General features: G+C 43.7%; 1 protein-coding gene across 1 annotated transcript in view; it reads left to right on the plus strand.

Annotated features, from left to right (window-relative positions):
• Positions 1-6,393: 6,393 nt before the first annotated feature.
• TRDN (triadin) overlaps positions 6,394-12,812 on the plus strand; it is a 187,480-nt gene continuing 181,061 nt past the window's right edge. The window contains 1 exon segment of the mRNA XM_038770238.1: positions 6,394-6,480. Coding sequence (XP_038626166.1) covers positions 6,459-6,480 — 22 coding nt within the window. The 5' untranslated portion in view covers positions 6,394-6,458.

Consider the following 12,812-nt stretch of genomic DNA (forward strand, 5'->3'; position numbering starts at 1 on the left):
TCCTGATGAGTAGGTTGATTGGTAGCCACTGGAGATTTTTGAGGAGGGGAGTAACATGCCCAGAGCATTTCTGGACAAAGACAATCTGGGCAGCGGTGTGATGTATGGATTGAAGTGGGGAGAGACAGCAGGATGGGAAATTGGAGAGGAGGCTGATACAGTAATCCAGACGGGATAGGATGAGAGCTTGAATGAGTAGGGTAACAGTTTGGATGGAGAGGAAAGGGCGGACCTTGGTAATGTTGCGGAGGTGAGACTGGCAGGATTTGGTGATGGATTGGATGTGAGGGGTGAACGAGAGAGCAGAGCTGAGGATGACACCAAGTTTGCGGGCTGGTGAGACTGGAAGGATGGTAGTGCCGTCAACAGTGATGGGAAAGTCAGGGAGAGGGCAGGGTTTGGGAGGGAAGATAAGGAGTTCAGTCTTGTTCATGTTGAGTTTTAGATGGCGGGCAGACATCCAGATGGAGATGTTCTGAAGGCAGGAGGAGATGCTAGCCTGGAGGGAGGGAGAGAGAGCAGGGGCAGAGATGTAGATTTGGGTGTCATCAGTGTAGAGATGATAGTTGAAGGCATGGGAGCAAATGAGTTCACCAAGGGAGTGAGTGTAGATCGAGAACAGAAGGGGACCGAGAACAGACCCTTGAGGAACCCCTACAGTAAGGGGATGGGAGGGGGAGGAGGAGCCCACAAAAGAGACTGAGAATGAACAGCCGGAGACATAAGAGGAGAGCCAGGAGAGGACAGAGTCTGTGAAGCCAAGGTTGGATTAGCGTGTTGAGGAGAAGGGGGTGGTCCACAGTGTCAAAGGCAGCTGAAAGATCGAGGAGGATTAGGATAGAGTATGAGCCGTTGGATTTGGCAAGCAGGAGGTCATTTACAGATGATATAACAGGCCCAGAGAAGTTAGGTCACTTGTCCAAGGTCACACAGCAGGCATGTGGTGGAGCTGGGTTAGAACTCAGCTCCTTCTGACTCCCAAGCCAGTACTCTATCCACTAACCCATGCTGCTTTTCTAGAACACCAGGGTTAGATAAATATTTTAAATGATGGTGATGAGCTAGTGATTTAGGTGGAATAAAATGTAGACTTACTTCCTCCCTTAAGCTTCTAAAGGACAGGGTGTGGGGGTTCTGTTAACTTTTCCCAAGCATCTAGTAACATGCACTGCACATGATAGGAGCTCAGTAAATACTTCTGAGGATGATGATGATGGAATAAGGCAGCTTTTACCTTTTCCATTCCCTTCTCTGCCAACCTCATGGCATCCCCATTGATGGATTGCACAAAGCAGCATGGCTGAGTGGAAAGAGCACGGAAATGAGAGTCAGAGGATGTGAGTTCTAGTCCGGCTCCACTACTTGTCTGCTGTGTGACTTTGGGCAAGTCACTTCACTTCTCTGTGCCTCTGTTACCTCATCTATAAAATGGGAATTAAGACTGTGAGCCCCACATGGCTAAGTGGTAAGAGCACAGGCTTTGGAGTCAGAGGTCATGGGTTCAAATCCCAGCTCCACCAATTATCAGCTGTGTGACTTTGGGCAAGTCACTTAACTTCTCTGTGCCACAGTTACCTCATCTGTAAAATGGGGATGAAGACTGTGAGCCCCAGGTGGGACAACCTGATCACCTTGTAACCTCCCCAGTGCTTAGAACAGTACTTTGCTCATAGGAAGCACTTAATAAAGGCCATCATTATTATTATTATTATTATTTGGGCAAGTCACTTAACTTCTCTGTGCCTCAGTTACCTCATCTGTAAAATGGGGAATAACACTGTGAGCCCGCTGTGGGACAGACAACCTGATCACCTTGTAACCTCCCCAGCACTTAGAACAGTGCTTTGCACATAGTAAGCACTTAATAAATGCCATTATTTTTCCAACACTTAGAACAGTGCTTTGCACATAGTAAGCGCTTAACAAATGCCATCATTATTATTATCATTACCTTGTTTCTACCCCAGCACTTAGAATGGTGCTTGGCATGTAGTAAATGCTTAACAAATACCATTCTTCTTCTTCTTATTATTATTATTATGGATTGAAGGGGAGCTCTGAAGCTGGGGTGAACTGAAGTTGCAGAGGCGGCCAACCCATGTCCCTGGCCCTTCCTCCCTCCCTCTTTAGAATAATCTGACTCCACATGGTCTGAAAAGATTGCCTGATTCAGTGCCAGAAAGCTGCTTTCAGCTCGAGAGGGGACAGGGCCAGGTATCTGGATGAGTTCAGCAGCTGCTGACAATCATCTTGAAAAGTGTCTACTCCTTTCGGCCTCAGAGTAAATTTAGCCTAGGCATAGGGCTGGGAATGGGAGGAGAGCACTTTAAGCATTTATCCTATCCCTCTTTGATTACCACATCAACCTCCTCACTGACCTCCTTGCCTCCTGTCTCTCTCCACTTTAGTCCATACTTCACTCTGGTGTTTGGATCATTTTGATTTAAAAAAATGTTCAGTCCATGTTTCCTCGCTCCTCAAGAACCTCCAGAGATGGCTTCCCCATCTCCATATCAAATAGTGTTATCATTGGCTTATAAGCAATCATTTTGCCCCTTCCTATCTTACCTCACTGAATTCCTACTACAATGCAGCATGCTCATTTCACTCCTCCAACGCCAGTCTAGTCACTGTAGCTTGATCTCGTCAACCTCTCCACCTCCCTCTCCCCCACGTCCTGCCTCTTACCTGAAAATCCCTTCCCTTCATATCTAATGGACAATCACTCTCCCCAAGTTATGTAACCTACCCGTAATCTATTTATATTAATGTCTTTCTCCCCCTCTAAACTGTAAGCTTGTACTGGGCAGGGAATGTGTCTGTTTATTGTTGTATCATACTCTCCCAAGCGCTTAGTACAGTGCCCTGCACACAGTAAGTGTTCAATAAATACAACTGACTGACATTAAAATCACTTTTCCTCCAAGAAGTACTCATTTCCTCTTCTCCCAGTGCTTAGTACAGTTTCTGACACATAGTATGTACTTCACAAATACCATCATTATCTTCACTCCCTTCTGTTTCACCCTGACATTTGGATTTGCACACTTCATTCACCTCTCCCTCAACCCCACAGCAGTTATGTACATATCTTTAATTTATTTTAATATCTGTCACCCCCTTCAGACTGTAAGCTCCTCTGGGGCAGGAAACATGCTTACCAACTCTGTAATAATAATAATAATAATAATAATAATAATAATAATGGCATTTATTAAGTGCTTACTATGAGCAAAGCACTGTTCTAAGCACTGGGAAGTTACAAGGAGATCAGGTTGTCCCACTGGGGGGCTCACAGTCTTAATCCCCATTTTAGAGATGAAGGAACTGAGGCACAGAGAAGTTAAGTGACTTGCCCAAAGTCACACAGCTGACAGTTGGTGGAGGTGGGATTCGAACCCATGACCCCCGACTCCAAAGCCTGTGCTCTTTCCACTGAGCCATGCTGCTTCTCTAGAAGCCACGCTTCTTCTGCTTATACTGTGCTCTTCCAAGTTCTTAGTCAAGTACTCAACATGGAGTAAGCACTCAATAAATGTAATTGACAGAACGGAGGAAAGGGAGAAAGAAATGAAACAGGGCAGGGGAAATAAAGCTGGGTTTTAGATGATCTGAATCTACACTGCTAAGACTGGGCAGTTTCACCAATGTGGAAGTGAAGCAGTCTCCACATGCTTGACTTTTGATTTCTGGGCTGACCTGGGTTAAGAACCCATTTTAAAAGAAAGTCCTGTCTCTATGGGGATAATTTGGCTGAAATTTTTTAAAAAAAGATTTTCCAATTCTCTGTGAATCTGGGATTAAAGCTGCACCCACTCAACTTGCAGTTTGAACCCAGGGAGATTTTTGGAAGAAAGCCCTCTGTGTCTACTTACATCGGCCACCTGAAAAAAGTTGGCACAAAGTGAAGATGTTTTTAACATTTATAACCATCCTCCAAATAGGTCATCGGGTAAAAATGGGAACAGGCCCAGAAGTCTGAAGGGAGAATTTTGGCCCAGACTAAGGGCAGGAGCGGAAAGAACTGGGCAGAGAGTGTGGGAAGTTGCTTCAAGGCTATTCTTGAGTGATATTTCCACTTGTGAATCATCCGAACTCTTGGATTCTCTTTTGCCCTCCTGTTCCCATCCCCTGGCAATTCTTTCTACTTAAATTCTAAGAGACTGAAGGGATATTGAAAGAAGACAAAATCTTTTTTTTTCCTTTTTTTTAAATGGTATTCGTTAAGAGCTTACTATGTGCCAGGCACTGAACAAAGCACTGGGGTAGATAAAAGCTACTAGCTTGTATCAAGTGCTTAGTACCGTACCAAGTGCTTAGTACAGTGCCAAGTGCTCTGCACACAGTAAGCACTCAAAAAATACGATTGAATGAATGAATGAAGCTACTCAGGTTGGACACAGTCCATGCCCAACCTGGGGCTCAAAATTTTAATTCCTATTGTATAGAGGAGGCAACTGAGGCACAGAGCAGTTAAGTGACTTCCCCAAGGTCACACAGCAGATAAGTGGCAAAATTGGGAATAGAACCTTGGTCCTTCTGATTACCAGGCCCGTTTGCTCCATTAGGCCATAATGCTTCTCTTGATTAGCTTGTCTGGCCACAGGAGATAGCATCTCTGGGGAAAGGTTTGGCAGAGAGAAAACTGAAGAATTCGAGGGCTAAAATGAAGGTTAAAGGCTTTCTGTATCCACACCATCCCTGTCGCTCCATCCCTTCTCTCCTTTCTTCCCCTGCACTTCCCTTAAATAAAAGCTGACAGTCAACCCCAGGGAGAAAACTCTGTGGGATTGTAAATTCCTTGAAGGCGGGACCTTGTGCATATTGTCTGTTCCCAAGTGTCTACTACAGTGCACTGCACACAGTAGACATTCAGTCAATATTGAATAGAGCTTGAGCCTGGGAGTGCCTGGCACGTAGTAAGCACTTAACAAAAATATCGATGAATGAATGAATTAATATTCAGGTTTTTAGGGGCTTCCTTCCCCAGAACTACACTGGCACATTCATATAAAGCATTTTGTAACTCCGAACGTTTTCTTCTCCTTTCTAAAAATTTTAGTACAAGCACCCTGCTGGATGCTCTCCTACAGGAAGAATTGTAGACTGTAAATTTCTGGTTGGGGGAATGTCTGTAAACTCTGTTATATTGTATTTTTATATATTCATTTATATTTAAATGGTTTTGTTAAGTGCTTACTATGTTCTAGACTGTGAGCCCACTGTTGGGTAGGACCGTCTCTATATGTTGCCAACTTGTACTTCCCAAGCGCTTAGTACAGTGCACTGTACACAGTAAGCGCTCAATAAATACAATTGAATGAATGAATGAATGAATGAACTAAGTGACTTGTCCAAAGTCACACAGCAGACAAGTGGTGGAGATGGGATGACCCATGACCTTCTGGCTCTGGGTCTCAGGATCCATCCACTAAGCCACACTGCTCCAAAGTTTAATGCAGAGCTCTGCACAAGGCCAGCGCACAATAATCACGATTGATAGATTGGCTGGAAGAATTCCAGGCTTCAGTTGCTGTGGAGATGAATATGACTTTTCTCTACCAGACTTCTAAATGATGGTATTTGTTAAGCGCTTACTCTATGCCAATCATTGTTCTAAGCACTGGGGGAGATACAAGGTTATCATTTTACAGATGAGGTAACTGAGGCACAGAGAACTTAAGTGACTTGCACAAAGTCCCACAGCTGACAAATAATCTAGCAAGGGATCAAATTGGAAAAAATGACCTAAGTCCCCCCACTCCCCTCTGATTGTGGCTGACATCACAGGGACCATCCCCACTTTAAATCAGAGCTGAGGAATGTGACCGCTAACATTAAGGCTGCTAAGAATACATCTGAGCCGGGATGGATAAAGTTACTCTGAACTTTGTTTTTTAGGTTTCCCTTACCTAGACACACACCCCTCCCCTTCTTTCTCCCCATCTCCCTCCGCATCCCTATCTGAAAGAACTGATATTTTACTCAAGGAGCTGAGAGGGTTAGAATAATTCATCCTAGCTCTTTGTTTTAGGTAGTCTGTTTTTCCTCTCAGTGATCCGGCTCTGCCTTTGGGGATGGTTATCTGGGGTGGGGGGTCTGTGTGTGGGCTTGGGGGAGGGACATGCCTCCAGTGCCAAAGAAAATAAGTGTTAGAGCCTCCGAGAGAGGCCTGGCTATTTTGGGACGAAGTTGATACGTGTGGGCTGAGCTACAAGTGCTGTCCTGGGCAGGGCTCAGGTTGTTTCCGGGGGGGAGAACACGGCAGAGAAGACTGCAAGTTCAAAGCGACATCGATGACAAAGAAGAAACAACGAGAACACAGAGGGACCACCCGGCCTGTCCCCTAGGCCTTGATCTCCCCCTCCACCTGTGGAGCCCGGTGACCCGGCAGCGTTGTAGCGTTGCCGTTTTGCCGGGAAACTTTGGGGCGGGGACTATCACCCGCTCAGGACACCATGACCGAGGTTGGGCCCGAAGGTATCGTAGCTACTTTCAAGTTACGGTGGTGAATTGTGCCTGTTGGAAGTCTAAGTGATGGCTGAGCTATTGGGTCACTGCTTCAGGGTCGGGGGGCGATTGCGAATTGGGGGTGTCTGGTCTGGGGGCGGGAGAGGGGCTTGGAGGGTGCGTATGGGATGTAAGGGCAAAAATGGGGGAAGGGTGTGTGTGTGTGTATGTGTGGGTATGCGTTTGTTGTCAGAGAACAGTGAGTTAAACCGAGTTAGCTCTTGCCACACCTTCTATAAATAGCACTGAGCCGGTAACATGAGAAATGATATCTTAAACTCTGGTGCTGATAGACCCCAGGGTGAAATTTGTGTTGAACATAAGCTTTTTGACTTAATATCCATCCTTGGAATTTGTAGACCGTTCTGCAATACCTTGTGCAACACGATCAGTGTTCTGAAGGCCTTCGAACCGAATCTAATAAAATCAGATGAAAAGACAGCAGATTGTGTTAAAAGAAGTCAATCCGTAATATTATTCACCTTCTTCGGGAGTGCTCGCAGTTAGATATTTGAAGATAACAGAATTCCAAAGCTCCATGAATAAAGGAGAAGCAGCAGAGTTCTCAGGATCTCAGAGTACCATTCAATCAATTAATCAATCGTATTTATTGAGCACTTACTGTGTGCAGAGGACTGTACTAAGAGCTTGGGAAGTACAAGTTGGCAACATATAGAGACAGTACCATTCCCTAACTGTCCTTCAATAAGTTGGTCAATTAGTGATATTTATTGCGCTCTTACTGTGTGCAGAGCACCATACTAAGCACTTGGGAGAGTACAATACAACAGAATTAGCAGGCACGTCCCCTGCCCAAAACAAGCTTAACAATCTAGATCGAGAAGGCGTTTTGATCTTTACCAAGAAACTGGGTTTCAGGACTGCCCTGGCAACTTAGAGACTTGTGCCTAAATGCCTCATCGTACAGTTTTTAAAAATGATACCATTTCAATTAGGAATTGTGTGTGATAGCAGTGTCATGGGAATTTTTTTCATCTTGTTAGTCTCAGTCACTGGGAAACTTTGACGGGAGCACATTTAAGACAGATGAGGACAGGATTTCCTTTTTGGGTCAGCGTTCGCAAGGTGGATATATAATTTCTTCTGGCAGCTGTAAAGAGATGAAACAGGTGGTATCGCTTGGCAGCTTCCAACAGAGTGTTTTTACTAGTCCATTAACCAGGTTTGCTGGTGAAAATGCTCTCTGGGGGTCAACGTTCAAGATATTAAGACTGGATTCAAGTGTCGATGAAGGTCTTGTTTATGTGTCTCTTTGGTTTCTTAGGCAATTTCTCATAATTCTCAACAAGGACTTGTGGAAAATAATTGTTTCTTTACTGGAGGTTTCAGAAGATCTATTCTGAGTTACCAGTTGTCAGAATTTGGTCACTGGGGAGTTAGAAGTTTGTACCCTAAAGGGAATAAAGTTGCTTTTCTTTTGTCTAGATATCATGCAATGTGAAGGCGGCAGACAGCTGGAATGAAGCTCAGTGTATCTGTATTCATTCCCATTCTCAGCCCAGGTCAAGACAGTGAGAGCCAAAGAGAATTTCAGTAGAATTCATTTCCCCCCTTTTATATGGTTTAGTGCATCAAGGCATTGACTTCTTCCCCTGGTTCTTAATCCCATCTCCTCAAACTTAACACGTCCAAATTAGAACTCCTTATCTTCCCACCCAAACCCTGTCCTTCCCCGAACTTTCCCATCACTGTGGACTACACCACCATCCTTCCTGTCTCACAAGCCTGTAACTTTGGCATTATCCTAGACTCTCTCTGATTCTACCCACATATTCAATCTATCACTAAGTCCAGCTGGTTCAACCTCCACAACATTGCCAAAATCCATCCTTTCCTCTCCATCCAAACTGCTATAATGTTAATCCAAGCACTCGTCCTAACCCTCCTTTCATTCATTCATTCAATCATATTTATTGAGCGCTTACTGTGTGCAGATCACTGTACTAAGAGCTTGGGAAGTACAAGTTGGCAACATATAGAGACGGTCCCTACTTGAATACTCTATCTGTACCTCCCTGCCTCCTGTCTTTTCCCAATCAAGTCCATACTTCACTCTGCTGCCCTGGTCATTTTACTACCAAAATATTGAGTTCATATTTCTTTACTTCTCAAGAACCTCCAGTGGTCCAGGTGCCCATCCACCTCCATATCAAAGAGAAACTCCTTACCATTGTTTTTAAATCACTCAATCACCTTGCCTCCTTTTGCCTCACTTCACTACTCTCCTACCGCAATAATTATAATAATAATCATAATGATGGTATTTAAGTGCTTACTATGTGCCAAACACTGTTCTAAGCTCTGGGCCAGCCCACACCCTTTGCTCCTCTAATGCCAAGCTACCCTTGATCTCGTCTATCTTACCTGGGACCTCTCATCCATTCCTGCCTCTTGCCTTGAATGCTCTTCCTTTTCATATCCAACAGAAAATTACTCTCCCCTGCTTCAAAGCCTTACTGAATGCACATCTCATTCATTCATTCATTCAATCAGTCATATTTATTGAGCACTTACTCTGTGCAGAGCACTGTACTAAGCACTTGGGAAGTACAAATCGGCAACATATAGAGATGGTCGCTACCCAACAATGGGCTCACAGTCTAGAAGGGGGAGATAGACAACAAAACAAAACTAGTAGACTGGTGTCAATAACATCAGAATAAATAGAATTATAGCTATAGACACATCATTAATAAAATAGAGTAACGAATATGTACAAATAAAACAAAGTAATAAAAATCTCAGCATAAGGCCTTCCCTGACTAAGCCTTTTTCCTTTTCTTCCATCCCCTTCTGCCCTTTTGACACTCTCTTTATTCATTTCCTCTCCCCCTCTTGATTGACTCATTCATTCAATCGTATTTATTGAACGCTTACTATGTGCAGAGCACTGTACTAAGAGCTTGGGAAGTACAAGTTGGCAATATATAGAGATGGTCCCAACCCAACAGTGGGCTCACAGTTTAGAAGGGGGAGACAGAGAACAAAACAAAACATATTAACAAAGTAAAATAAATAGAATATCATTCCCTCTCCCCATCTCACAGCAGATATGTACCTTACCTGTAATGTATTTATATTGATGTCTGTCTCCCCTCTAGACTGTAAGCTCGTTGGGAATATTCTGTTGTATTGTTATACTGAACTCTCCCAAGCACTTAGTACAGTGCTCTGCACACAGTAAGTGCTCAATAAATATGATTGATCCATTGACCTTTATCATGGCCCACTGTAAAACTTCCATTAATTCATTCCCTTTTCCAGCCTGGTGGACATGTTTGAAGCCTGACAGCTTCCATATGGCATGTTAAACACTGATTCCCAGTCCTATCTTCTTCCCAGTGAGTCCTGCTGCTTCCCAAATTTTCCTTGTTCTTGACTCTCCTGCCTCCAACTATTTCATCACTTAACCTGAAAATTCCTCTTCCACTATAAACCCAACAGACCATATGCTTTATCTTTAAAGTCCTCTGAAAATCTCACCTCCTCCAGGAGGCTTTCCACTATTGCTTTTCTTTTTCCTAGGCCATACCCTTCCATCTATCATCTCATCCCTGATGCCCTCAGAACCATACATAGCATTTTCATGCAAGGTGATTTATCTGTGCTATTTAAAGACTTACTTTTTTTGACAACCCATCTTTCCATTATCTTTTTCTTCTTCTCTGTAAATCATTTACATCCATCTAGTACTCAAAGTAAAAAAAAATACCTGAGTGGGTCACTCTAACAGGACCACCACCTCAGAGATGAGCAGATTTTCCACAGTGAGTGGTTGTAAGGAGCTGGTGAGGGAAGACAGACAACAATCCAGAAGTCATCCAATTAATTAATCCCTTAAGAAAACACCTGCCTCTGAGTGGAGTAAAGTGGACTGCCACTGCAAATATCTTGTATTATGCTCGCCCAAGAGCTTATTACAGTTCCCTGCACATACTAAACATTCAATAAATACCATCAATTGACCCTCCTCTGCCCACAGAAGAGGTTAAATACTTTTGATTCACTAATCATAAGAGAGAAAATGACACAATACCAGCCCTCAAGAAGTTTATAGTCTAACAGAGGGGATGTACAGACAGAATCCACTTACAAGTAGTTGGAGGAAGAGAAAGAGTGCCACAGCTGCTGATAGCAAAGATGAGGAAGGATGAATAGAAAAGTACATTTAAGTGAATGTAAATTGAAAATATCCACGTTGCTATCTTGGAACTGGAATGGCAGTTTTCTTTATATGCTGAATGGATAATCCATACATCCAAAATTTAAATTTCCTCTAAAGAAGAAAACCAGAATGTCTCCTGGATTTTAACAAGTTTGGCAACACATGCCTCACTAGAGTCCAAAATTTCTAAGGGGAAGAAAGTTTCTTTTATGGTGGGGAGGGTTTTTGAGATGAATATTGACTGGTTTTTGCTCAGTTTAAGTGAACTAGACAAATGGGAAATGTTCATTTTATCAGCTGAAATGCTTCTTCAATTTTTCTATTTATTTTGGAGCATTTTGTTTATAATTTAGAAACTCCAGGTTTGCAATGCCACGGTCAGGGGCAGATTTTGGTCAACATAGTCGAGATGTAAGAATCCCTCTTAGCACTGCCAATGTGGTTTGCAGCGAGCCTTAATCAGTTAGCAATATTAGCATCAATCAAATGAAGTAAGCTCCCTGCAACTAAGCATTTTGCAAATCATTTTCATTGACCTCTGGTTGAATGTGTCAAATTGATAAGAGCAGCAGGCTTGCTCTGGGTAAGATATTTCAGTGAAATATACAGTCCATGGCAAACAGGCTTAGTCAGAACATAGAACTAGCAGTAGTCTATAATTGCTTCCAAATTCCTCCTCCAGAGAAAAGAAATCTTTTTGGTGCACGCTGACTGTGTGAAATCACACCTAGGAACTCCTGTCTTCCAGCCCCAGAGTAGAGCTAATAAACAAGCTTGGAAAGCACAGATAGCAGGCCTTATATCGAGTCTGATGGATTCAGCTTTGGGCCCTTTTCCAAAGCGAAAACAATTCATGGTCCAAGGAAGACGGATGGAGAGAGGGTTTCCAAAGGCAGGGTGAGAGTGGCAAGGCACCTTGGAGGGAGAATGCTTGCAAGCTACTCTCCTCAGCGCCTCTGCCTATTTGCTCTTGGATATCTGAGTGACACAAGCATTGAAACTCAACCCACTCTCTTAATTCACTCTTGACTGCCACCTGAATCTGTTTTCTGCAGAAGTGAGACCTCAGAATTAGGTAAACTTTCTAGTCAGAGAGGACTGTACTTTCCATCTTCAAAGCCAGTTAAAAAGAATATCCCTGGCAAATGCGTAATGAATAAAGACCAGCTCCTCTCTGTACCCTCTTATATTCCTGGCACATCAAAAGGATCCCTCTGCCTATGCCTGAAGTCAATCTGTCAAAGGCACAATGAATCTGAGGCTTTGTGAATGCCTTTGGTATGCAAATGAACTGGTTTTCCCCACCCATGGCCCAAAGGGTAGATTTAGACTATGATCCTTCTCTGTTATCAGTATTTGCATCTTTTCTAATTGGTTTGCTCCCATCGGTTGACTATATGTTCAGAGTGGCGGAGGAAGAGAATATCACTGATCATCCCTTATAAAATGCTAATTGATAAATCATGCCTTCCAGGATCTGAATGAGACTGCCACTGAGAGGCTGGCTGGCTAAAGGAGAAGAGCATGGGGCATGAGTAAGGAGATCAGGGTTTTTGCTACACCTCTGCCCCTGGCTCTCAGTTACCTCATCTGTAAAATGGGGATTAAGACTGTGAGGCCCTCGTGGGACAACCTGATCACCTTGCATCCCCCCAGCGCTTAGAACAGTGCTTTGCACATAGTAAGCGCTTCACAAATGCCATCATTATTAACTTCTAGACTGTGAGCCCACTGTTGGGTAGGGACCGTTTCTATATGTTGCCAACTTGTACTTCCCAAGTGCGTAGTACAGTGCTCTGCACACAGTAAGCGCTCAATAAATATGATTGAATGAATGAATGAATGAATGGCTCGCTTTGGGTCCCGAACTGAATGCAGTGATTATTTCTTTGTGGGACCCATTTATGGCTGGTTCCAGTTTCAAGTCCCCGCTCTGACACCCGTTGGTTGTGTGACTTTGGGCGGCACTTTACCTTCCCGTGCCTCAATTTTTCCAGCTGTAAAAATCTCCAGTGGTTGCCTATCAACCTCTGTATCAAGCAAAACCTCCTCACTTTGGGCTTAAAGCTCTCCATCCCCTCGCCCCCTCCTAACTCACCTCCCTTCTCTCCTTCTC

This window comes from Tachyglossus aculeatus, chromosome 2, assembly GCF_015852505.1.
Source record: "Tachyglossus aculeatus isolate mTacAcu1 chromosome 2, mTacAcu1.pri, whole genome shotgun sequence".
NCBI lineage: Eukaryota > Metazoa > Chordata > Mammalia > Monotremata > Tachyglossidae > Tachyglossus > Tachyglossus aculeatus.